At 42.2% G+C, this 27,240-nt stretch overlaps 2 protein-coding genes across 5 annotated transcripts in view; one reads left to right on the top strand and one right to left on the bottom strand.

The window, feature by feature from the left end:
* Positions 1 to 3,055: 3,055 nt before the first annotated feature.
* On the top strand, positions 3,056 to 7,058 carry LOC106563398 (protein PBDC1). The gene is made up of 6 exons (XM_014128919.3): positions 3,056 to 3,191; positions 3,489 to 3,554; positions 3,748 to 3,807; positions 4,678 to 4,818; positions 4,910 to 5,021; positions 5,144 to 7,058. The coding sequence occupies exons 1-6, from the start codon at positions 3,072 to 3,074 to the stop codon at positions 5,233 to 5,235; spliced, it is 591 nt and encodes a 196-aa protein (XP_013984394.1). The 5' UTR covers positions 3,056 to 3,071; the 3' UTR covers positions 5,236 to 7,058.
* A 102-nt stretch (positions 7,059 to 7,160) lies between these two features.
* Positions 7,161 to 27,240, bottom strand: part of LOC106563280 (exportin-7) — a 31,854-nt gene continuing 11,774 nt past the window's right edge. For 2 of the 4 annotated variants that reach the window (XM_082978846.1, XM_082978847.1), the window contains exons 16-29: positions 23,475 to 23,548; positions 23,314 to 23,394; positions 23,152 to 23,215; positions 22,943 to 23,051; positions 22,613 to 22,808; positions 22,244 to 22,351; positions 17,840 to 17,922; positions 17,508 to 17,722; positions 17,243 to 17,381; positions 15,523 to 15,587; positions 15,324 to 15,416; positions 11,500 to 11,604; positions 8,701 to 8,828; positions 7,161 to 8,618 (exon numbers count right to left, since the gene is read on the bottom strand). In XM_082978846.1, the coding sequence (XP_082834972.1) occupies positions 8,525 to 8,618; positions 8,701 to 8,828; positions 11,500 to 11,604; positions 15,324 to 15,416; positions 15,523 to 15,587; positions 17,243 to 17,381; positions 17,508 to 17,722; positions 17,840 to 17,922; positions 22,244 to 22,351; positions 22,613 to 22,808; positions 22,943 to 23,051; positions 23,152 to 23,215; positions 23,314 to 23,394; positions 23,475 to 23,548 (1,554 nt within the window). In that variant the 3' untranslated portion in view covers positions 7,161 to 8,524. The remainder of the gene's footprint in view (positions 8,619 to 8,700; positions 8,829 to 11,499; positions 11,605 to 15,323; positions 15,417 to 15,522; positions 15,588 to 17,242; positions 17,382 to 17,507; positions 17,723 to 17,839; positions 17,923 to 22,243; positions 22,352 to 22,612; positions 22,809 to 22,942; positions 23,052 to 23,151; positions 23,216 to 23,313; positions 23,395 to 23,474; positions 23,549 to 27,240) is intronic. The other 2 variants (XM_082978848.1, XM_082978849.1) reach the window with 1 other exon arrangement.

The raw sequence follows: 27,240 nt of genomic DNA, 5'->3' as shown, positions 1-27,240 counted from the left end.
CACCAAGGAAAATATTCAGATTACAAAGTTATAATTTTTCTAATATAACTTTCCTATATTATAACATGATATATTATATTCTATTATAGTATAGGCCGATTATCTTCTGGTTTAAATGGTGTATTTTACCTTGCGTCCAGTCTCATTCCAAACGTCGTAAATTGTTGTATCTGCACGAACCCAGCCTTTACTAAGAGTCATCCATACATCAATTGTCTTAAAATCATTTATTTACTAAACTAAGTAATTCACAGAAAGTATACAAACAGTAATTATCGTCACAAAGAATTGGTAGAGTAATGTGCCCTAGTGGGCTAACAGGCCTGGCGGCCTGTTGAACAATGGGTCATAAACGGTCAGCTGAGGAGACACACAGAGTTCATTAATATTAACAATTGACATGCTAATCAATTGCACATGAACGCTCACTCATTTGGGAACAATTGCAATCAATATATATTTACGCTCAGTGTGTCGTCGGGATCCTTGTTGGAGCATCGTTCTGTTGGAGAGTTTTGTCCGCGTTCTCTCTCTCTCTCTCTCTCTCTCTCTCTCTCTCTCTCTCTCTCTCTCTCTCTCTCTCTCTCGGTTAGAATGGATCCTTCAAAGCGACATTCATTAATGTCGTTATAGAATGGATGTTTCGTTGGTCTTCGCGTTCAATGATATAATTTCTAGCTGCAGACTATTAATTAATATCAAAGACTTGTTCTTATTGTGTCGATATCAATAGTCTAAAAGTTAACCACGTGGTATGGTTCACTTTCAGTAGATGGATTGGATGGTCAAACCTATTGGCCAACTCGCAATGGAGTGGAGGCTTGGTCTGAAGAAAGTAAATCAGGGTGGGTTTTATAGTGAGACATGTCACATGACGCCTGGTCCTGTCTGTGTCCCTGGGGGCGTGCCGATGACTGAGTTAAGCTTGGTACAGAAATACAATTCTATCACATTAACATCAGTACATAGCATCTCAATGTATTACAAATAGCTTTATCCTTATTAATACATTCTATACAACCATGTGGATGCAAGTCTCAAGGCTGAGGCTATTATATAAACCGTTTTATGGTAATATGTCTATATGTCTCTTCTGAGTATCACAAAATTGTACCAAGCGGACCAGTTCGTAGCTGGATTCTTCACCAATCTTCCATACCTTCTCCAGAACACAAATGTCACTCGGTTCCCCAATTCTGTGAGTTGGAAGAATTTCCTGTGTCTCTCTATGGGCCATGTGGCCAGAGACTCTTCTCTGGAATTTTACCACTCCTTCACACAGGGACTGGGTGGGGGAAGGTAGGTTGGGGGATGGTGCTAAGGGGGAGGGGGTCAACTGTCCTCCCTGTACTCAAAGAGGCCAACGTCATGACAAGAGTAAATAAAGCTGAATATATTGATAAATGTCACCTTGTCCAAGAGAGAGTTACACCTTTTTTGTACAGATTTGACAGTGCTAATGATAGTAGTGGTGGTGCTTGGCTTGCACGTGCAAATTCAGCACACACCACATTCTATAATAGAATGTTATTTGACGTGTCAAATTAAAAGCTTATTTCACACGTCAAACAGTGTTATATGACGTGTATCTTTTTTGACACGCAAAGACCCAAACGGCGTTCAATGTGCCTCACCCTAACAATTTGGATCTATTTTCACCTCTTAATTTCGCCTACTGTTCTAACTTGGTGGTGCACATGTAGCCTATAACCTGTTTTAGAGAAATGTAATCATTGAATATTATAAGCGCTTTCATTGTCTGTTTATATGCCCCCTTTATTTATCCTACGGTTCTGACTTGTACAGGGAGTACACTGTAAGAACGACCCATGTTCTGAATTCTGTCGCTGTACATTTCAAAAGTACTGAACAAATAGTTATATTGACTATGTCCATCATCGCTTGCTCATTAATGTCTTCATCGAAATTACAGATTGCCTCTTATCCTCTTGTCCTCCCCTTATGCCATAGTTTGTACATCTCAATTGTCAGTAGAAACCACATTTGTTTAAGCAAGTCTGCCATATCAGCTATGCTTTTTTAAAAGGCAGTAAATGAGACTGAATTAACTGTTTTGCTGCCAGATAAGTCTCCGCTGATAGCCAGGTGTAGCAGTGGTAACTCATGAATCAATAGAATTACAATGACCGTAATCTTCAATGCCAACGTTTTCAATGTTACCGAACAAATATGGCTAACATCAAATGACTAACCTCATTGTTGGGACAGCTTTATGTAGGCCCTAACAGTTTGTGTGCACCATTTAACGGTGACATATTGCAATTAATGTACTGTTTAGAGTTGTGTTGTGTAGTGGCTTTGCTGGCATGCATCACACATTTGTTTATTGTTTGCCCGACCAAGATTTACATGCTAAAATCCCACTGGCCCTACACAGTTTCTTCACTGTATACAGCGCTCTAATAATCACCAAAATTAAAGCTAAACAGTCAGAGTGTATTGAAAATTCCAAACACGATGGATAGAGGAATATCTTTTTCAAATGTTGAAACATTTGTTTGACACCGCTGCTCTAAACATGTAACGCTTCGAACACACCGACAGTGTTTGCATTTTGGTACACCAGAAATACATTAATTTCCAATGAAACGATGCGTTTGCCTTGCAGCATTGTGTTGCAGATGCAGTTCGTTAGGTGTGGTGCATATGTTGGATTTATCGAACCTATGTATCAAACTGTATGTGTAAACGGCTTGACAGAAATGGTAGCATAAGGTGAATGTTGATAATGCTGCATACTATTTTGCGCAATAACACTATCGGTGTGTTCAAAGCCTTATTGCATTTTGATACACCAGAATTACATTAATTTCCAATGAACCGCTGCATTTGCTTTGCAGCATTGCATTGCAGTTGCAGTGCGTTCGTTTGTGGTGCATACATTGGATTTATCGAACGTATGCCAAACTGTGTGCGTAGACGGCTTGACAGAAAGAGTAGCAGAAGGTGAATGTTGATGATGCCGTGTACTATTTAGCGCAATTCACTGTCGGTGTGTTCGGAGCGTTATTGCATTTTGGTTCACCAGAATTACATTCATTTCCAATGAAATGCTGCATCTGCCTTGCAGCATTGCGTTGCAGAGGCGTAGACAGCTTGCGCTAGAACGACGTGACGTCATCGGGTCAAAGTTTACAGCTATGGCGTCGGGAAATGGAATTGCTTCTCTGGTGAGAATCCACAAGATTAAATAACAGTATTTTAACTTAATGTACATGTAATATACGGGTATATTGTAGCTGCATATGTAAGTGAAGTGTTAAAGTATATGATGCATGTTTTATTTGGACTGATGCCGGCCTGCTGTTTAAAATGCCGATGGCTAAACGAGTACAACGTTGAGTTAAACATGTGCTTACCATTACACTGCAGCAATATTGATTTACTAATGCTAATGATATTTTGTCGTTATTTAGGGTGTGATATCAATTGTAATACTTTTATTTTGTAATGGTTATGTTATTCAGGGCGTGGAGGGAGCTACAGCAGCCGCCCAGGCTCTGTCTCTACCAGCTGAGGCTTATGGGAACGATGTGAGTAACACACACCTGGACTGTTTAGGTTTCCTCTCTGACACAAACTCACAACACAATAGTTTTCTAGTGTGTTAGTTTCAAAGTTTATTCGCCACGTGCACAGGATACAACAGGTGTAAAACAGTAAAATGTCATTCTTACCTAGAGAACTCTTTCCCAACATTGCAACTAACCTGTGTGTGTGTCTCAGCCTCAACTGGAGGTGATGTGGGCGATGAAGGCTTACAATCATGCAGAGATCTACTTTAATGTGAGTATCTCTTTCTCACAAGCACCTGCATCAGGTAAACTACCCACATGAAAAAATACAGTTTACTATAGAATAGTACAGTATTATCCACAAAAAAACTAGTAAATACTACAGTTGTGTGCAAAAACACTACACTTAACTATAGTAAATACTACAGTATTTAATTTGCATATACCCTGCCCATTTCCCTCCCCCAATATCCCAATTTGTGTCACCCATAAGTGAGAAACCTACATGCTAAGTATAGACCATAGTGTGCCATACAGCTTATAGAGAACACTACAGTAAATACTACAGCAGTGGATCTACAGGTTTTGCCTCAGGACCCAAATTCAACCAGGTTGGCTCAGTCGTGACCCAATATTCGCCAAAATACAATCTGAAAACTATATTTAATGCTATATTGATAGTAAATGTAGCAATTAGGACAAGGGAACAACATTCTCACCTCTCATTTTCAATAAATACATTCTTCAAGAATGTTAAACTCACTGGCTTGAGACCACAAAAATCAACCAAAATAGTGCTGCTAATTGCTCTATATTGAAACAATGATAGTTCATATTTTCTACCAGGTTTGTCATTTTAAGTTCATATTGGATTATATTTTTCATTTAAATATAAACTATGTATATATTCAAAACCTCCCTGGACCCAAACCCACCCGTTGAGAATAGCTGTACTACAGTATACAACAGTCCACAAAAACACTACATTAATTACTTTAGTATAAATACTGTAGTAAACGCACTATAATACTATATAGTATGTTTTTTTAATGTGGGTAGGTGGAGCATAATACCAATACTAGCAGCCACATTGCACTGATCTAGTCCTTCCCTCCAGCTAATTGTGTGTGTGTGTGTGTAGCTTATCTCGTCGGTAGACCCTAGTAATCTGAAGCTGACCAAGGTGGATGACCGGATCTATACGTCCTTCAGAGAATCCTTCTCAGACCTCAACATCAAGAACCTGGACCCAGACATGCTCAAAACCGCCGATGCCAAAGAGGTAGGGGACTGGGTGTGTTATAGGTGTCAGAAATACAAAAAGGGATGGAGGAAGAGTGAGAAACTAACCTAGTCTCTGTGTTGGTGTCTAGAAGTGGCGTCCGTTCTGTAACCAGTTCGACGGGGTGGTGGAGGACTTTAACTACGGGACTTTGCTACGACTTGATTGTGAGAAGGACTACACAGAGGAAAACACCATATTTGGTATGTTCAGCGAGTCACTATTACACACAAAACGTTGTCACTTAAGTGGCATTAGGAGCATAAGGGCCCTGTGTAGCCCAGTGACTACACCAGTGTTAACTGCGATCATGTCGTTCCTGCAGCCACCAGGATCCAGTTCTTTGCCATCGAGATCGCTAGGAACAGAGAAGGATTCAACACCCCTGTATTCCAGGCCAAAAAACAGCCTTCTTAACCCATACCCTAAAACCTTTTTAGCCTAGTCTCCAACACCCTAACCAAGGAAGAGTTTCAACAGCCCTGGTTAAACACCCTACCTTTTGACCTAGGTATGGGATACTCTGAACCCCACATCACCTACAACCTCTAACCCAGGAACAGATAACATTTTACCAGCCCTGGTTACCAGGCTTAACATCCCCATTGCTTGACATCCATCTCCTTACACTTTTCCTGTGATCGTCCACCTTGACATATCAGGTCGACTGGATACTAGACCAGTGGCACGTTCAGCAGGGTACCACGTTGTGGAACGTTCATATATAGAACAATGACATCTGCAACGTTTGCTTACTGAGCGTGGCCCAGAGGCCCACACACCAGCCTGCATCCCACTGTGTGCATGAGTGCGTGTACTGATGTCCAAACTGACCATGGTAGCTACAGAGCCTTCAGAAAGTATTCACACCCCTTGATTTTCCACATTTTGTTACAGCCTGTGGATGAAGTTGTGATTGTGTCCCTGGCCTACACAATACCCCATAATGTCAAAGTGGAATTATGTTTTCAGAAAATCTAAAGCCTTGAGTCAAGTATTCAACACCTTATATGGCCAGCCTAAATAAGTTCAGGAGTAAAAATGTGTTTAACATGATTTAACGACTACCGCATCTCTGTAACCCACACATACAGATAATTGTCGAGCAGTGAATTTCAAACAGATTCATCCAGACCAGGGAGGTTTTCCAATGTCTCAAAGGGCACCTATTGGTAGATGGGTAAAAAAAAAAACATTTGAACATGGTTAAGTTATTACACTTTGGCTGGTTAATCAATACACCCAGTCACAAGGATAAATGCATCCTTCCTAACTCAGTTGCCGGAGAGGAAGGAAACCGCTCAGGGATTTCACCACGAGGCCAATAGTGAATTTAAAACAGTTTAATGGCTGTGATAGTTTTCTAAGGATGGATCAACATTGTAGTTACTCCACAATAACTGAAATGACAGAGTGAAAAGAACGAAGCCTGTACAGAATATACATTTCCCCCAAAATGCATCATGTTTGCAATTAGGCACCAAAGTAAAACTGCAAACAATTGGCTAAGAAATTAACTTTGTCCTGAATACAAAGCATTGTTTGAGGCAAATCCAACATCACTGAGTACCACTTAATATTTTCATGACTAGGGAGTTTTTTGGGATACAAATAAACAGAATAGAGCTAAGCACAGGGGAAAACCTGGTTGTCAACAGACACTGGGAGGCATTCACCTTTCAGCAGGACAATAACACAAGGCTAAATATTGTTGCTTACCAAGACGACATTGAACGTTCCCGAGTGGCTTAGTTATAGTTGACTTAAATGGCTGTCTAACAATGACCAACTTGACAGAGGTTGAAGAATTTTGAAGAGAATGTGCATATATTATACAATCCAGGTGTGCCAGGATGATTCTAACATGGATTGACTCAGGGTGTTGAATACTTGTCTAAAAATATAATTTTCTCCACTTTGACATGAGTATTGTGTAGATTGTTCGCAAAAGGACAATTTTTTTTATCCCACTAACAATGTGGAAAAGGTCAAGGTGTGAATACTTTAAGGTATTGTATATGTAATTAGGTTCGCTAATTTGTGGCAATAATTTCTGGGTATGTTCTTGTACAGTTTGTTTCAAATGACAATATTCTTTATAGTGAACCACTTTTGACCAGTGTGCTGGCTAAAAGTGTCCTTTTTGATTTGCCCGATGTGTGTGTATCCAACCGCCTTCACTGACTGGTCTCGTGAATGGTAAAAATACATAAATCTGAATAAATTGAAGTCTGGAATCAGCATGTAGCCTGTGTTTGTTTAATCCTCATGACGATGCTAGTCTGCACCACACACTAAAGACATTACCCATGTTGTGCAGTTGAAGAACTGACAGCGCGGTATACAAACCAAATGACGTTTATTTGCAGTCAATGATGACACTATAATATGTAGCCGACATCCACACAACTCAACCAAGCTACCGATCCAACACACACTCACATCAGAGAACCAAGCTACTGATCCAACACACACACACACACTTCAGGGAACCAAAACAATAGAAACCAGGAAGTCAAATCAACATGGTTAGAGATGAGCTAGTCGTCACAAACAGTTAGCAGCAACATCTGTAGAGTAGCACAAGTTGCTAATGAACTCTGAACCCCCATCTCCTCTAATACACAGTTCTGTATTCTTATTCCTATCATCCATATCCCTGTAATACACACCTCTGTTCTACTAAAGGTTGCATTATTCTTCATTTAATCATTTAGAAATAAACAATCCTTCAGGGAGCTTGGAGACGAGTGCTGAAAGTTCTAGAATTTCCTGGTAGGTTCTGGCTGGAGCTCACCACTCCTTCACAGCACCCCGGGAGGCCACACACACACACACACACACACACCTCACACTAACACACCAGAGACTGCAGTGACGCTCCTATCCGTTGAGTTATCAGATCTGTGACCCCTACACACTAGCCTGCTCAGACACTTCACCCCTCCCCTAACCCAACTGACTCCCTTAAGGTTAGTGTCAGCTCCAACCAGCCTACCAGAGGGTAAAGTGGAGCATAACCTTAACCCATTTAAACCTGCCCCACACCCAAATCCTAATGGAACAAGTAATAATTTTCTAGGCAAAGTGTCTCGGTGCTAGGGTTAGTGTCTAGGGAGTAAGGGGGGGTGGGTATTTACAGCGCTCCAACTAGAGGGCCAGAGGAAATGTACAACACAGCCACTCTTTCTCTGCCCCTTTGCAGCTCTAGTGCTCTCATCCCCTGTAGAAAGTTTGCTCCCCACAGACAAACAGGTGCACTGACTCACTACACTGTAAAAAGTTCAATCACACGTTTCTCATTTTGTTTTAAATTCAATCAATATAAACATTGTTCAAAATGTTATGAAAAAAAATGTACACTTGTTTTGTTGTGTTTCTATACAAGGCAGGCAGAAGCAGAGAACTACATTTACCAGCTTCCCCCTTTTCACCCGCTCTCCTCTTTCATCCCCCCACTCCTCCTCTCCCGCCAGAATGTGTAGAGGTATCCTCCGTCCATCCTCCTTCTCCCCCTCTCCTCCCAGCGAGCAGCAGAGCGACCTGCGGTGACCTCTACAAACTGGCTTTAAAATAGATCTGTATATTTATAGGCTTCTATAAAAAGGAGGGGGGAACCAAAAGGGGGAGGAGAGGAAGGGTGAGAGGAGGGGTTGAGTTGGGGGGGGGAGAAGCTGCTCTGTGTGGAGCAGGAGTGCGTGGAAGGTCAGCTCATCATGTCATTGCTGTTGACTCCGTAAGAAGAGTTCTTCATGCTGTCGTTCACCTCCCTCCGGAACACCGACAGATTCTGGGTGAACCTGCACACATTAATACAGAGAGTTAACAGTTACTGTGCACACATAACACGTGTGGAGAGAGGGTCGCTGGGATTGTGTGTACCTGTCTCGGTTCTTGGTTAGCAGGTTGCGTTCTATCCCCTCCATCAGGTTTTCAAAACAGAGATGCATGGCCTGCTGCTTCTCTGGAGGCTGGCTGTTCACAATACTGTTTCTCAAGTCTGCAAAATACTACAACCCCAGACAAAAATTCAGCTTCTCTGATCGGCCAAATACTGCAGGAATGGAGGTATATATACACACACAGGTAGAGGCTGTGTCAGGATTTTTTCATTTTTTAACCAGGATCGTCCACACAGTAACAATTACCACATGGAGGGATTAAAGCAACAAACAAAAAAATCCCATGACTGAAACTTAAGTCGATCTCAGATTGATTGTCTGGGGCCAAGTTCACCTCCCCTTTCATGTAAGAAAGTAATTAGCATCATGCTTTTAGGGAAAGGGATTCATTTTGAACATGTATTTAACTTGCTTAGGGGGTCTGGGGTCTTCCCCAGGATCATTTTTATGTAGGACAGAAGCTAAAAAGACAATCTACTCCAAAATGAATTAAAAATAATGACACCATTTAAAATATAATTTCCACCTCCAGAAATGAGCCCAATAACATATTGGTGACCATTTTAACATATTGAACCATACATAGCCTACGCATGGTCTATATTATCAAAGGTGTTATAAGCAATAAGCATGATCACCTGTAGCCCAACTAATGTAGCATAATGACAACAAATGTACATAGGCTGAATCATGGGGTTTGTTCTTCTGCATTTACCCCACTGGACACAACCTCCTAATTATTATTATTCACTCCCCAAAAATATATATTTTTTTTTTTGGGGGGGGGGGGGGGGGGGGTTTCTATTACAAAGTATGTGATTGCACTTAAGACACCGTTGCCCCTTTAAGAGCTCTGTTGCGCAGCTGCGCTTGAAACTCCGGTTGTAACTGCATTTGTAAAATGTCACGCGCGCAATTGAAGGAGTAGAAGAGAATTAAACGTGGTACGGTGGTAGCAATGGAAAACTGGGATCAACGGTTTTATTTTTAAACAAAAGGGCAATAATCCTTTAACCCCGTGTCCTCCCCTTCATCTACACTGGGATCATTGCTTTCACCTGGTCAGTCTCATGGAATGAGACTAATGTTTTGTACACAGTGAATGTCAGTTCAGTGCACACAACAGAGAAAATATACACTATCGTTCAAAAGTTTGTGGTCACTAAGAAAATGTCCTTGTTTCTGAAAAAAAAAGCAAATTTTTTGTCCGTTAAAATAACATCAAATTGATCAGAAATACAGTGTAGACATTGTTAATGTTGTAAATGACTATTGTAGCTGGAAACGGCCGATTTTTTATGGAACATCTACATAGGAGTGATGGTTGCTGATAATGGGCCTGTGTTCCAATGGCACGTTGTGTTGGCTAATCCAAGTTTATAATTTTAAAAAGGCTAATTGATCATTAGAAAACCCTTTTGCAGTTATGTTAACACAGCTGAAAACTTGTGCCGATTAAAGAAGCAATGGCCTTCTTTATACTAGTTGAGCATCTGTAGCATCAGCATTTGTGGGTTCTATTCCATGCGAGAAATTGCCAAGAAACTGAAGATCTCGTACAATGCTGTGTACTACTCCCTTCACAGAACAGAGCAAACTGACTCTAACCAGAATAGAAAGAGGAGTGGGAGGCCCCGGTGCACAACTGAGCAAGAGGACAAGTACATTATAGTGTCTAGTTAGAGAAAGAGACACCTCAAGCCTTCAACTGGCAGCTTCATTAAATAGTACCCGCAAAACACCAGTCTCAACGTCAACAGTGAAGAGGCGACTCCGGGATGCTGGCCTTCTAGGCAGAGTTACAAAGAAAAAGCCATATCTCAGACTGAAAATAAAAATATTAAGATGGGCTGAAGAACACAGACACTGGCTAGACGAAGATTGGAAAAAAGTGTTATGGACAGACGAATCTAAGTTTGAGGTGTTCGGATGACAAAAGAAGAACATTCGCGAGACGCAGAAAAAAATGCTGGAGGAGTGCTTGACGCCATCTGTCAAGCATGGTGGAGGCAATGTGATGGTCTGGGGTGCTTTGGTGGTGGTAAAGTGGGAAATTTAAGGGCATCACTCCATTTTGCAACGCCATGCCATACCCTGTGGACGGCACTTAATTGGAGCCAATTTCCTCCTACAACAGAACAATGACCCAAAGCACAGCTCCAAACTATGCAAGAACTATTTAGGGAAGAAGCAGTCAGCTGGTATTCTGTCTATAATGGAGTGGCCAGCACAGTCACCGGATCTCAACCCTATTGAGCTGTTGTTGGAGCATCTTGACCGTATGGTACGTAAGAAGTGCCCATCAAGCCAATCCAACTTGTGGGAGGTGCTTCAGGAAGCATGGGGTGTAATCTCTTCAGATTACCTCAACAAACTAGAATGCCAAAGGTCTGCAAGGCTGTAATTGCTGAAAATGGAGGATTCTTTGACAAAAGCAAAGTTTGAAGGACACAATTATTATTTCAATTAAAAATAATTATTTATAACCTTGTCAATGTCTTGACTATATTTCCTATTAATTTTGCAACTCATTTCATGCATGTTTTCATGGAAAACAAGGACATTTCTAAGTGACCCCAAACTTTTGAACGGTAGTGTAGTGTAATTCGTAGAACAGACATGCTTCTGATTTAGGCCATGTAATCTTCAAACAAGCCCCACAGAGATTTTTCATGCAGATCTCAAAAATGGCCTCTCCAGAATCCATACGACGAAAACCCTTTAACCCCCGCACATGTCTTCCAGGGAGTGGTGGGATAGTGGGTGTGTGGTTGTGTACCTGTACCTTCTCGTTGAGCAGGATGAGACCCAGTAGAGGTCTGGACATGGACCACTGGTTCCTGCAGTCCTCAAAGATGATGATGTTCAACACTGTGGACAGCATCTGTAGGACAAACACACAGATTGATTAGTATGCGTTTGCGTTAGTGATGCGCGGGTCAGCTGTTTGTTCACCAGCACCCACCCGTAATTACTAATAACCCATCCTCAACCGCCCAACTATGTGATAGTGAAATTCTGAGGCACGCACATGACCCTAACCCGCAAATATAGAAATTGCACTGTACAGTCAAGTTCCCTTTTTGTCTCTTCAACAATGATGTTTTTACTCAACATTTTTGTATTGAACAGTAGCCTAATGTTTGCTGAAACAAAAAAAATGGTAAACAATAGCCTAAACCAGGGATGGGAAACTGGCAGCCCGATCAGATCATTGATTTTGTTAGTCTCACTCAGATACACTACATGATGAAAAGTATGCTCGTCAAACATCCCATTCCAAAATCATTGGCATTAATATTAAGTTGGTCCCACCTTTCCTGCTATAACAGCCTCCACTGTTCTGGGAAGGCTTTCCACTAGATGTTGGAACATTACTGCCGGGACTTGTTTCCATTCAGTCACAAGAGCATTAGTGAGGTCGGGCACTGATGTTGGGCATTTAGGCCTGGCTCGCAGTCGGTGTTCTAATTCATCCCAAAAGGCGTACGATGGGGTTGAGGTCAGGGCTCTGTGCAGGCCAGTCAAGTTGCTCCACACCGATCGACAAACCATTTCTGTATGGTCCTCCCTTTGTGCACTGGGGCATTCTCATGCTGAAACACTAAACGGCCTTCCCCACAGAATCGTCTTCAGCACTCGACGGTCCTGTTCTGTGAGCTTGTGTGGCCTACCACTTCGCAGCTCATCCGTTGTTGTTCCTAGATGTTTCCACTTCATAATAAACAGCATTTACAGTTGAACATGGAAGCACTTGCAGTGCAGAAACTTGTTGGAAAAGTGGTATTCTATGACGGTGCAACGTTGAAGGTCACTGTGCTCTTCAGTAAGGCCATTCTACTGCCAATGTTTGTCTATGAAGATTGCATTATACACCTGTCAGCAAAGGGTGTGGCTGAAATAGCAGAATCCACTCATTTGAAAGGGTGTCCACATACTTTTGTATATATAGTGTATCATATTAACCTGCAAACATCTCTCTCCACCCTATGGAACAATGTAGAATTTCAGCAAACATGCTTCAAAAAGAAACAACTTTTTCTCTATGCCCCAAGGCAAAATGTGTAGAATTGCACGAAATTAACTCTGTGGCCCCCACCCCCAAAGTTGCCCATCCCTGGCCTAAACTGACACCATGTGCATGCCTTTGTGAAAATGCACTGTACAATGAGGCGATTTGCCTACTTTGTCTTCCTTTCTTTTGCAGCACAGTTGAGAAACAGAATAGCACCCATTAGAGGTCTTCACAGGTCCAAAATGTTGGACCCGTGGCTTTCCCTCCCAGCCCAATATGCATAAATATAAATAAATAAAACTGGGGCCTGTTCCGAATGGACTCAAGGACAGTCAGACCAGTTCGGAAAAAGGACTGTGGAAAAACAGACCCAAACTGACCCAGATAGTCTACTACTGCTATAAAGATATAGGCGTACAGGAGGCTAAATCGTTAATTTCGATAAGAATATTTTTGATAAAGATGAGCATTATATATTGTTACATTAAAGGAGTTACTCTGGTAGGCCTAAAACATTCTTCCTCACATCAAGTTCAACTGTCGAGGTAGTTGGAGCACCGGTTTACGCAGGCCTGCTGTAGCTAAAGCCCATCATAGCCACAACACACCAAATGTTCACAAAAGGTTCTCAACTTTATTAGGGTAATAACAAAAGTAAGTAATGCCATTGTTTATAAGGAAAATATGAACAGGTTATTAAATTGTAGCATTACATTGTTAATTTTTTCATCTGTCTACTTGGTTTATCCTTTTCATGGTTTGCGTGCGACTAACATCGTAATTCCATTATACTGCGGCAAACACAACATTAAAGTTAGATCTTCATTTAGCCAAAGAAAATGGCTCCTCAGAATGAAAAAAAAAATACTTGTTGCATATTTAAAGATATGTCTAACCTCTTCGCTATAGGGGGCAGTATTTTCACGGCCGGATGAAAAACGTATCCAAATTAAACGGCCTACTTCTCGGGCCCAGAGTCAAATATTTGCATATTATTATTAGATTTGGATAGAAAATACTCTGAAGTTTCTAAAACTGTTTGAATGGTGTCTGAGTATAACATAACTCATACGGCAGGCAAAAACCTGAGAAAATTCCAAGCAGGAAGTGGCCCGTCTGAGAATTTGTAGTTCTATTGATTCTCTATCGAAACCCCACAGATACTGTAGTTACGTAGCACTTTCTAAGGCTTCCAATGGCTCTCTAAAGCCTTCAGAAAGCGGATTGAGGCGTCTCCTGTCTCTGGGCAGAGTATAGTAGCTCAGTTTCTCAGTGGTCTGCCTGGTGACAAAGAGATTGGATATGGGCGTTCACGCGATGACGCTGTTTTTTCTTTTCCTCTTTGAATGAATACACTATTGTCCGGTTGGAATAGTATCGCTATTTTACAAGAATAAAATCAATTTTTATGGTATTTAACAGCGTTTGACATGCTTCTAAGTACGGTAATGGAACATTTTGAATTTTTTTGTCTCGAAATGCGCTCGCGTTACCCTTTGGATAGTGACCTGAACTCACGAACAAAACGGAGGTATTTGGACATAACTATGGATTATTTGGAACAAAAACAACATTTCTTGTGGAAGTAGCAGTCCTGGGAGTGCATTCTGACGAAGATCAGCAAAGGTAATACCATTTTTCTAATACTAATTCTGAGTTTAGTGAGCCCCGAACTTGGCGGGTGTCAAAATAGCTAGCCGTGATGGCTGAGCTATGTACTCAAAACATTGCAAAATGTGATTTCGCCGAAAAGCTATTTTAAAATCTGACATAGCGATTGCATAAAGGAGTTCTGTATCTATAATTCTTAAAATAATTATGTATTTTGTCAACGTTTATGATGAGTAATTTAGTAAATTCACCGGAAGTTTTCAGGTGGGAATACATTTTCTGAACATCACACGCCTATGTAAAAAGCTGTTTTTGGATATAAATATGAACTTGATTGAACACAACATGCATGTATTGTATAACATAATGTCCTAGGAGTGTCATCTGATGAAGATCAAAGGTTAGTTCTTCATTTAGCTGTGTTTTGGGTTTTTGTGACATATGCTTGCTTGGAAAATGGCTGTGTGATTATTTTTGGCTATGTACTCTCCTAACATAATCTAATGTTTTGCTTTCGCTGTAAAGCCTTTTTGAAATCGGAGAATGTGGTTAGATTAACGAGAGTCTTGTCTTTAAAATGATGTAAAAGAGTCGTATGTTTGAAAAATTGAAATTATTGCATTTTTGAGGTTTTTGTATTTCGCGCCACGCTCTTCCATTGGATATTGGCGAGGCGTTCTGCTAGCGGAACCCCTAGATGTAAGAAATTAAACCTCACAAAAGTTGAGTGCCTGTACTATAGGCTACCCAACAAAATGACAGCAATAGGCTAATGATATTTATTTTACAACTGGCCTACTTACAGTGCATTCGGAAAGTATTCAGACCCCTTGACTTTTCCCAAATATTGTTATTCTAATATGGAATCTATTTTGATCTACACACAATACCTCATAATGACAAGGCAAAAACCGTTTTTTTTACATTTTTGTAAATGTATTCAAAATAAAAAAAACTAATATCATGTGTGTTTGCACCTGTTGGATCATCTCTGGGTGTTGCTGCATGATGAGTAGGAAGCGGTCATCTGTTGCCATAGCTGCAGGTCGTTTCTTAGTGGAGCGAGACAGCTGAATAGAAATAACAATACATTTGATTTACATTCATATCAATACAGAACATACAGGTATAAGATCATATGAATAGATTATAGATCTACATGGAGGCAGTTGTTACCTGTTTGAACAGGTAGGTGACGATGTGGTCCAGACTGGAACAACACCCAGTACACACCATGGTATCTATAGCAAAACACACACGCGTTAGTCACGCATCGTTTTTCAACCACTCCACAAATGTATTGTTAAACTATAGTTTTGGCAAGTCGGTTAGGACATCTACTTTCTGCTTGACAGAATACATTTTTCCAACAATTGTTTACAGACAGATTATTTCACTTATAATTCACTGTATCACAATTCCAGTGGGTCAGAAGTTTACATACACTAAGTTGACTGTGCCTTTAAACTGCTTGGAAAATCACAGAAAATTATGCCATGGCTTTAGAAGCTTCTGATAGGCTAATTGACATCATTTGAGTCAATTGGAGGTGTACCTGTGGATGTATTTCAAGGCCTACCTTCAAACTCAGTGCCTCTTTGCTTGACATCATGGGAAAATCAAAAGAAATCAGCCAAGACCTCAGAAAGAAAATTGTAGACCTCCACAAGTCTGGTTCATCCTTGGGAGCAATTTCCAAACGCCTGAAGGTACCACGTTCATCTGTACAAACAATAGTACGCAAGTATAAACACCATGGGACCACGCAGCAGTCATAACGCTCAGGAAGGAGACGCGTTCTGTCTCCTAGAGATGAACATACTTTGGTGCGAAAAGTGCAAATCAATCCCAGAACAGCAGCAAAGGACCTTGAAGATGCTGGAGGAACAGGCACAGAAGTATCTATATCCACAGTAAAACGAGTCCTATATCGACATAACCTGAAAGGCTGCTCAGCAAGGAAGAAGCCACTGCTCCAAAACCGGCATAAAAAAACTAGACTATGGTTTGCAACTGCATATGGGGACAAAGATCGTACTTTTTGGAGAAATGTCCTCTGGTCTGATGAAACAAAAATAGAACTGTTTGGCCATAATGACCATCGATATGTTTGGAGAAAAAAGGGGGATGCTTGCAAGCCGAAGAACACCATCCCAACCGTGAAGCACGGGGGTGGCAGCATCATGTTGTGGGGGTGCTTTGCTGCAGGAGGGACTGGTGCACTTCACAAAATAGATGGTATCATGAGGCAGGAATATTATGTGGATACATTGAAGCAACATCGCAAGACATCAGTCAGGAAGTTAAAGCTTGGTCGCAAATGGGACTTCCAAATGGACAATGACCCCAAGCATACTTCCAAAGTTGTGGCAAAATGGCCTAAGGACAACAAAGTCAAGGTATTGGAGTGGCCATCCCAAAGCCCTGACCTCAATCCCATAGAAAATTTGTGGGCAGAACTGAAAAGCTTGTGGGAGCAAGGAGGCCTACAAACCTGACTCAGTTACACCAACTCTGTCAGGAGGAATGGTCCAAAATTCACCCAACTTATTGTGGGAAGCTTGTGGAAGGCTATCCGACACGTTTGACCCAAGTTAAACAATTTAAAGGCAATGCTACAGAATACTAATTGAGTGTGAGTAAACTTCTGACCCACTGGGAATGTGATGAAAGAAATAAAAGCTGAAATAAATCACTACTATTATTCTGACATTTCACATTCTTAAAATAAAGTGGTGATCCTAACTGACCTAAAACAGGGATATTTTACTAGGATTCAATGTCAGGAATTGTGAAAAACTGAATTTAAATGTATTTGGCTAAGGTGTATGTAAACTTCCGACTTCAACTGTATATATTACCCAGTGCAGTGTGGTTCAGTGTGTATATATATTACCCAGTGCAGTGAGTCCCTCGGAGATAGATGACAGTATGTACATGACGACATGCGGCTCTAGAGAAGCAATGAAGTTCATGTGATCCTGAGTCAACACCTCCAACAGACTGTAGAATGACTGGCTCAACTTGGGATAGTCCTGGAGGGAGGGATGCAGACAGGAGAGAGAAGGAGAGTTGGTGCAAGTGTGCTGGAACGGCCATTGTCAGATTGAACATTGTAAATATACAGAGAAATAGATCACTGTGTCTATGTATGCATCTACCAGCAAGTCGCTGTGTGGTATGGACAGCAGCAGTTTGATGAAGGTTTGTAGTGCGTTGTCCAGTGCGTTATCTCCATAGAGACGGAACACCCCGAAATTGACGTAGTTCCCAGAAAGCACAGCCTTCAGCATAGAGAAGCACACACTGACTCCCTTCAGCTTCACACTGTACACCTGGTCCTTAGGCACCTCCCCGATGGTCAGGATACGATTACCTGGAGAAGTGGAGAGGGAGAACCAAGGAAATGAACATAAAATTGCATGGCTGACCAACCAATCACAATGCTCCAGTGAACCGCAACTGTTGCAATAAGACACTTAAAATGTTTTACCATAGGTGGTGATCATCTTGCTGGTTTCTCTGAACAGCAGGATTCCGTTGGGCGACGACACGTCAAACTGTAACCTCTGTGACCTGGAAACAAACACCGAGTTAGGGATTCTTATTTTCAAGAAAAATCTAACAATTTTCCATCCCAAGAAAATTGCAAGACTTTCCCAGTATCCTGAGACTCCAGTTCAAACCAGAAGTGGTATCTAAAAGCATATAATACCAGCAGGGGGAAAAGGGACAATTATACCACCGTAAATTGAGAAATACACAGAGGAATCTAACAGTTTCTTGTTGTATGTTGCAATTGAATCAACTCAAAGTTCTTTCAAAGTCACCCTACTATTTAGTTGCTGTAGCTTATAGTTTTAATGTAGGCCTATGAAGCACTGTTGTCCAAATGGTCAAATAATTTTAGGTTATTACAGCTAGTGAAAATGACGGTAATTTTCCCACCGACAGAAAGATGTCACCCAGCTTGTATGCTCTCCCCTTTAAGAGCAGCTGCCTGGCTATCAGGGCAATTGGGAAGATTCTGACTGTATAGACTATGATAAGCGAGTTATGTAGTGACTTTGTTTCGCGCAGCATTAGATACACCATATATACACACAAGAGTATGTGGACACCCCTTGAAAATGTGTCTATTCAGCTATTTCAGCCACACCCGTTGCTGACAGGTGTATAGAATTGAGCACATAGCCATGCAATCTCCATAGACAAACATTGGCAGTAGAATGACCTGACTGAAGAGCTCAGTGACTTCCAACATGGCACCGTCATAGGATGCCAACTTTCCAACAAGTTCGTTCATCAAATCTCTGCCCTGTCAGAGCTGCCCCGGTCAACTGTAAGTGCTGTTATTGGGAAGTGGAAACGTCTAGGAGCAACAGCTCAGCCGCAAAGTGGTAGGCCACACAAGCTCATAGAACGGGACCGGCGAGGACTGAAGCGAGTAGCACGTGAAAATCGTCCGCCCTCGGTTGCAACCATCACGTCAGAGTTCAAAACTATCTCAGGAAGTAACGTCAGCACAAGAACTGTCTGGAGGTTCACGAAATGGGTTTCCATGGCCGAGAAGATCACCATGTGCAATGCCAAGCGTCGGTTGGTGTGGTGTAAAGCTCGCCGCCATTGGAGCAGTGGAAACACGTTCTCCGTAGTGATGAGTCACGCTTCACCATCTGGCATTCTGAAAGAAATCTGGGTTTGGCGTATGCCAGGAGAACGCTACCTGCCTCAATGCATAGTACCAACTGTAAAGTTTGGTGGAGGAAAAATGGTCTGGGGCTGTTTCATGGCCCGGGCTAGGGCCCTTACTTCCAGTGATGGGAAATCTCAACGCTACAGCATACAATGACATTCTAGACGATTCTGTGCTTCCAACTTTGTGGCAACCGTTTGAGGAAGGCCCTTTCCTGTTTCAGCATGACAATGCCTCCGTGCACTAAGCGACGTCCATACAGAAATGGTCTGTCACGATCGTTCTGGAAGAACACGACTGGCCTGCACAGAGCCCTGACCTCAACCCCATCGAACACCTTTGGGAGGAATTAGAACACCGACTGCGAGCAGGCGTAATCGGCCAACATCAGTGCCCCACCTCACTAATGCTCGTGGCTGAATGGAAGCAAGTCCTCGCACAAATGTTTCAACATCTAGTGGAAAGCCTTCCCAGAAGAGTGGAGGCTAACAGAGCAGCATGGGGGGGACCAACACCATAATAATGCCCATGAGATTGGAATGAGAAGTTTGACGAGCAGGTGTCCACATAATTAAAACTAATTTTTCATCCACTCCACAAATACCTTGTTAACTATAGTTTTGCCAAGTTGGTTAGGACATCTACTTTGTGCATGACAATTTTTCCAACAATTGTATCACAATTCCAGTGGTCAGAAGTTTACATACACTCAATTAGTATTCGGTAGCATTGCCTTTAAATTGTTTAACTTGGGTCAAACGTTTTGGGTAGCCTTCCACAACCTTCACACAATAAGTTGGGTGAATTTTGGCCCATTCATCCTGACAGAGCTGGTGTAACTGAGTCAGGTTGACTTTGTTGTCCTTAGGCCATTTTGCCACAACTTTGGAAGTATGCTTGGGGTCATTGTCCATTTGGAAGATCCATTTGCGACCAAGCTTTAACTTCCTGACTGACGTCTTGAGATGTTGCTTCAATATATCCACATAATATTCCTTCACATCATGCCATCTATTTTGTGAAGTGCACCAGTCCCTCCTGCTGCAAAGCACCCCCACAACATGATGTTGCCACCCCCGTGCTTCACAGTTGGGATGGTGTTCTTGGGCTTGCAAGCATCCCCCTTTTTCCTCCAAACATGACGATGGTAATTATTTCCAAACAGTTCTATTTTTGTTTCATCAGACCAGAGGACATTTCTCCAAAAAGTACGATCTTTGTCCCCATGTGCAGTTGCAAACCGTAGTCTGGCTTTTTTATGGCGGTTTTGGAGCAGTGGCTTCCTCCTTGGTGAGCAGCCTTCCAGGTTATGTCGATATAGGACTCGTTTTACTGTGGATATAGATACTTCTGTGCCCGTTTCGTCCAGCATCTTCACAAGGTCCTTTGCTGTTGTTCTGGGATTGATTTGCACTTCTCGCACCAAACTACGCTCATCTCTAGGAGACAGAACGCGTCTCCTTCCTGAGCGGTATGACGGTTGCGTGGTCCCATGGTGTTTATACTTGCGTACTATTGTTTGTACAAATGAACGTGGTACCTTCAGGAGTTTGCTCCCAAGGATGAACCAGCCTTGTGGAGGTCTACAATTTTGTTTCTGAGGTCTTGGTTGATTTCTTTTCATTTTTCCATGACGTCAAGCAATGAGGCACTGAGTTTGAAGGTAGGCCTTGAAATACATCCACAGGTACACCTCCAATTGACTCAAATGATGTCAATTAGCCTATCAGAAGCTTCTAAAGCCATGACATTTTCTGGAATTTTCCAAGCTGTTTAAAGGCACAGTCAACTTAGTTTATGTAAACGTCTGACCCACTGGAATTGTGATAGTGAATTATAAGTGAAAAGAATCTGTCTGTAAACAATTGTTGGAAAAATGACTTGTGTCATGCACAAAGTAGATGTCCTAACCGACTTGCCAAAACTATAGTTTGTAACAAGGAATTTGTGGAGTGGTTGAAAAACGAGTTTTAATGACTCCAACCTAAGTGTATGTGGAAAAATTGGAAAAATTGGAAAAATTACTTGTGTCATGCACAAAGTAGATGTCCTAACCGACTCAGGGATTCGGTCTTGGATTCGATTCGGTCAGGGATTCGATCTTGCAACCTTTCGGTTACTAGTCCAACGCTCTAACCACTAGGCTACATGCCGCCCCATATGAGTGCTTGGGTGAATGTGTTTTTTTGTCTTATGCAGCTGTATTGACCCAATGGGTGAATAAACTTGGTTTAAGCTTTACTAATCGCTCGTGAGTTTTAATAGGTTAATTTAGAACCTAACAGTACCAATAGCATTAAATCAGCACTATGGACAGCTTTCAATCAATTCCCTGTGAATCTGACCTATCACTTTTGATAATGTAACAATGAATATTTTTGCGAATGTCTACTTCCTTGAGCGCTTTCGCAGACACAATGTATTAGGCGTTTTGTTAGCAGCCGCAGTTTATATTTTGGAGACTCTGTAGTCTGAACACAGCTGAAGTTTGGGAGTTCTTTGAATGAAAAAACTGTAGAGGAGAAATGTTGGATGTGAATGACCTACCGTGACTGTGCCGAGAAGTTGCGTGTTGCAGTGCATGTCATAGAAGCCATGTAGACATTTTATTGAGTATCCTAAATAAGGTAGGCTTCTAGTGTTGCACATTTTGTATTTTTGCATTAGTGTGACAACATTTTCTAACTCTAGAAAATCTATATTATTGTTCCAGAGTTCCTATAAAAAAAAATTACAAAATAAAAGTGGGAAGGAAACCGGCGTTAATGATGGAATCCGCAGAAGGGAAAACAGCCCCACTTCCCCCCTATGGCCAGTATTGTTTTGTTGACGAAGCAGAGTTGGGGAGAGTCGCGCATCGTGATAAAAAAAGAAATTGCAGTACACCGCTGTTCTATTGCACATGCAATGATGTCAGAGGGGAATAAACAGTGTTCGTTGTCTGCAGAAACTTCATTGTCATATCACAAATGGACATGGCAGTTTCACCATTAAGGATTCCAGCTTTAATCCCGACACAGGGTTAGAGGTCGAGGGAGAAGTGTCAGGGTTCTGGTAGCATTGCATATTTTGTATTTCCGCATTAGTGCGACATCGAAATTGTACATATTTGTTCCAGTTGCCATAATTCTTTCCCCCTCGGGAATCAGGGAGGCACTTGGTCGGAAAATCAGGGCTAGAGGAGTGTGCATGTTTGTGTACCTGTTGTGGACGAGCTCAGCCATGAGCTTTAGGACAGGAGTGGTGCATGCTGGTACGTGGTACCAGAGTTCTATTGCTCTCTGCAGAATGGGCATGTAGGTTGGGTAGCTGGGGGAGGGGTTAAGGACAAAACTGTCAACCAATGACACTCCCTGCTTCTAGTAAAGGACACCACTTTGTCAATCACAACTCCGCTGCTACAGTGATTCCCTATTCTGTGACAGACAGTCATTTCTTCTAGACAATGCATTCCTAACATTCTGTAACCTTGCAACCTTCTAAACCCTGGTCAGTAAAGGTCAGGGGTTACAGGTCAGGCTAGAGGACAGGATTGAGGTTGTATAGAGGTCTGGGGTCAGTGAAGGATACATCCAGTCGAAGAGCATCATGAAGCTGGTCTTGGCGTTGAAGGCAAAGGCGATACCTCTCAGGTCTCTGACCAGCCCCACCAACGTCCTCTTGGCCTCCTGCTCGTTGAACGTGTTGGTGCTGAACATCTGAGCAACCGCTTCAAACGCTGCCGTCAGGGGCAGCATGAACTGTTCAAACTGGTCCTCATCCTCACCTACACACACAAAAAGATGAAAGAATGAAAAGTTATCCAAATAAGAAATATTAATGATAATTGTGTAGATATGTGTGTGTGTGTGTGTGTGTGTGTGTGTGTGTGTGTGTGTGTGTGTGTGTGTGTGTGTCTACCTAGGTCGACCATCAGCAGACGTCCCAGCGCGGTGTAGAATGTGGTGCGGCATCTCATGTCGCTGAGGTTTGATTGGTTGTTCACGCCCAGGAAGGAGAAGTGCTCGCTCTGACATAGGAGAAAAGCCAAGGGCATTACGGAAAAATAACTGGATCAAAAAGCATAAATTGAGTTTCAGGAGGTTAGGGGTGAGGGTAAGGGTTCTTACTGTGTGGTTGTTCAGCATGAACTGAACAGCGCTGAGTTTCACCAACTTCCTCACACTGCTGTATGTACACACACACACCGTCAAGGAGACAACACAGGAGCTGGAAATTAATCAAAACGAAATCCCCCCCCCCCCCTCTCTCTCACACACGGTAAAGGATATCCTATGGAAAGGTCGTTGAGTAACTGAAGTGTCTTTGAGGTGATCGGTTCACACTGGCCCCAGTACTTCAGATTGGTGATGCTGCAATCACAAATGGTAATCAATCAATCAATCGTTACTTCATAGTACCAGTACTAGTACCAATGCCACAGTAAACTCACATTTTTCCGATGAAGACGCTGAGTACCATGGTCTCATCATTTAGCCCCAGAACCTCTGACAGCCGCCGGTACAGCTGGGACACACACAGACACACGTTATTAACCATTGGAACACCCCCAAAGAGAGAGAGAGCAGCTACACAGCTAAAGTAGGAGAGAACTAGGATATAAATCAGGATTGACAACAAAACAGGGTTGACGACAAAACACATCAACTCTGCTCGCATCTCCCCCGCATGGCCGTACATTCCACCACAGCTCTGAGGTATATTAATGTGTGTGAGCAAAATGCCTTTTGTGAACGAACATACCTTCCCCCCCTTACTAGCTCTGATTTTGCTGATAGTAAACTACTGTATTTAGGAAAATTGTACTATTAATGAGAACGTGCATACGGAAAGTATTCAGACCCCTTCCCCTTTTCCACATTTTGTTACATTACAGCCTTTTTCTAAAATAGATTCGTTTTTCCCCCCCCTCAATCTATACACAATACCCCATAATGACAAAGCAAAAAACAGGTTGACATTTTTGCTAATGTATATCAAAATAATATTACATTTTCATAAGTATTCAGACCCTTTACTTAGTACTTTGTTGAAGCACCTTCGGCAGCAATTACAGCCTCAAGTCTTCTTGGTTGTTTTTTACATTTATTTTACCTTTATTTAACTAGGCAAGTCAGTTAAGAAAAAAATTCTTATTTTCAATGACGGCCTTGTTCAGGGGCAGAACGACAGATTTTTACCTTGTCAGCTCAGGGATTCAATCTTGCAACCTTTCGGTTACTGGCCCGATGCTCTAGCCACTAGGCTACCTGATGCTACAAGCTCGGCACACCTGTATTTGGGGAGTTTCTCCCATTCTTCTCTGAAGATCCTCGTAAGTGCTGTCAAGTTGGATGGGGAGGGTTGCTGCACAGCCATTATCAGGTCTCTCCAGAGATGTTCGATCAGGTTCAAGTCTGGGCTCTGGCTGGGCCACTCGAGATTCAGAGACCTGTCCGGAAGCAGGTTTTCATCAAGGATGTCTCTGTACTTTGCTCCGGTCATCTTTCCCTTGATCCTGACTAGTCTCCCAGTCTCTGTTGCTGAAAAACATCCCCGCAGCATAATGCTGCCACCACCATGTTTCACCGTAGGGATGGTGCCAGGTTTCCTCCAGATGTGACGCTTGGCATTCAGGCCAAAGAGTTCAATCTAGGTTTCATCAGACCAGAGAATCTTGTTTCTCATGGTCAGAGTTCTTTAGATGCCTTTCGGAAAACGCCAAGTGGGCTGTCATGTGCCTTTTACTGAGGAGTGGCTTCCGTCTGACCACTCCACCATAAAGGCCTGATTGGTGGTGTGCTGCAGAGATGGCTGTCCTTCTAGAAGGTTCTCCCAGCTCCACAGAGGAACTCTGAAGCTCTGTCAGAGTGACCAACGGGTTCTTTGTCACCTCCCTGACCAGGGCCCTTCTCCCCCGATTGCTCAGTTTGGCCGGGCGGCTAGCTTTAGGAAGAGGTGGTTCCAAACTTCTTCCATTTATGATGGAAGTTGGAGGCCAGAGTGTTCTTGAGGAACTTCAATGCTGCAGACATTTTTTGGTACCATTCCCCACATCTGTGCCTTGACACAATCCTGTCTCGGAGCTCTATGGACTATTCATTTGACCTCATGGCTTGGTTTTTGCTCTGACAGTTGCACTGTCAACTGTGGCACCTTATATAGACAGGTGTGCCTTTCCAAATCATGTCCAATCATTTGCCACAGGTGGACTCCAATCAAGTTGTAGCAACATCTCAAGAATTATGAATGGGAACAGCATGCACCTGAGATCAATTTCCAGTCTCATAGCAAAAGTTTTTAAGACTTATGTAAATAAGGTATTTCTGTTTTGTCATTATGGGGTAGTGTGTGTAGATTGAGGAAATGTTTTTATTTAATCGATTTTAGAATAAGGCTGTAACGTAACAAAATGTGGAAAGGGGGAAGGGGGTCTGAATACTTTCCAAATGCACTGTATGTGGTTGTCCAACCTAGCTGTCTTAAGATGAAATCTCTAACTAAGTCGCTAAATGTTTAAAATGTCAAATTAAAATGTGAGGTAGTGTGTGTGTGGTAGTGTTAAATTAAGCAGAGCTTAGGGTGATTTGCCTAAGTAGCGGGAGGGAAGGGGGGGATTAGAGTGAGGGGTATGTATCATCTGCTGGTCTTTATTGTTTTTTAATCTGACAGGTCAGACTCATACGGTCCATCTCACACATACACAACCTGAAATACATTCCAGAGCCCTCATCATACGAATTATTCTAGAACTCCCCTGCCTCCACCCCACTTCCATTGGGCTCTCTCTGGCTAGCCATGTTAGCAGTAACACTGACCATGTCACTAGGAAGGGGTAGGAGAGGATTACTATAACACCAAACAGACAAGTAGCGCGGGAGGGGGGGGCTGCTCTCTCTACTGTCGCCACTTATCTGGGCTGTTCACATTTTGCAGCCTCTGCCCAGCACAAAGAAAACGCAGTCAGTCAGCCCAAGTTGTATTGTAGAAAGGCTGTGTCTGCTTTAACACACCCACAGACAATGGAGTCTGGGACAAAAGAGCTGCTAGTTAAAATATAAACACATAACTCTAACTAGTAACAGTCTAAGAGAGGGAGGGAGGGAGAGAGAGAGAGAGAGAGAGAGAGAGAGAGAGAGAGAGAGAGAGAGAGAGAGAGAGAGAGAGAGAGAGAGAGAGAGAGAGAGAGAGAGAGAGAGAGAGAGAGAGAGAGAGAGAGAGAGAGAGAGAGAGAGAGAGAGATTAACAGAGTTAGTCAGACATTTAATAGGATAGGATAAACTGTATTGTCTAGGCTTGGACGCTATCCAGATTTTCATATCGTCCTTCTCTCATTCCGGGATTTATGGTATTACTGGCATAGCACACAAGGGGGTGCTAAAAACGCAAGAAAAGTCCATTGGGCATCTATTACCAGAATGCTAACAAATTTAGCACAAACAAATAGCGAAATCACAGATGCTGTTAGCTAAATGCTAACAAGCGAAAACGAACATAAAATAATTGCAAAGACAGTAAAATCCAGCTTATAAAGTTATACAATAATGGCTAGTAGCTACCGAATATCATTTTTGGTGAATGTGGCCATTTACAAGAGAAATTGTGTAAATGAACAAAGGGGATGCAGCACGTGTACACGGAGCAGATGGGAGAACAGAGGGGGAATTTAAAAAAAAAAATTTAATAGAAAAATAAAAAAGATTTGCTAGTAAGAGGCAAAGGAAAACAAAATGGTAGCTGTACAGATAACTCATCTAGAGTTCTGACTTCTGGCAGAAATCCAATAGAAAATATCTGATGGCAAACACTTAGTTTCATACAAGTGTAACATCACCTCATGTGCGCTGTACAAACAGAGACTCTCTGATAGATATAGAACGCCATCAGCTCGCTTTCTCCCATTGTGCCATTTACTGTACTAACACTGGCTCAACTGTTTCCCGGGGAACTACGTTAAGCTTCATAATGTGACAGGTGAAATGAAGAACGCAAATCGGCTTAGTCGCCTAACGTATTGCACAAGTTGACTGAAGGTATTAACTTAAAAAAAGTAGCTACAACTATTCAAATGTATTGAAAAACTGCAAAGAAAGACCATCCTGTGGCTTTTTCTAAACACCCTGGTATACGGTATACCGCTCAAGCCTAGTATTGTCCTTGGTGGGGGAAATTGTCCTAGACAATACTGCTGTGGATCATCTCAACATTAGATCACGTTT

Source organism: Salmo salar, chromosome 01, assembly GCF_965601325.2.
Source record: "Salmo salar chromosome 01, fSalSal1, whole genome shotgun sequence".
In the NCBI taxonomy this organism is placed as follows: Eukaryota; Metazoa; Chordata; class Actinopteri; order Salmoniformes; family Salmonidae; genus Salmo; species Salmo salar.
This window is presented reverse-complemented; position numbering and strand designations above follow the sequence as displayed.

Excerpts from the sequence above, each read along its gene's own strand:
- LOC106563398 (XM_014128919.3), top strand. The coding sequence starts at position 3,072 with ATGCTGCATCTGCCTTGCAGCATTGCGTTGCAGAGGCGTAGACAGCTT. Across the intron at positions 4,819-4,909 it reads AAACCGCCGATGCCAAAGAG|AAGTGGCGTCCGTTCTGTAA; the intron begins GTAGGGGACTGG and ends GTTGGTGTCTAG. Across the intron at positions 5,022-5,143 it reads AGAGGAAAACACCATATTTG|CCACCAGGATCCAGTTCTTT; the intron begins GTATGTTCAGCG and ends TCGTTCCTGCAG.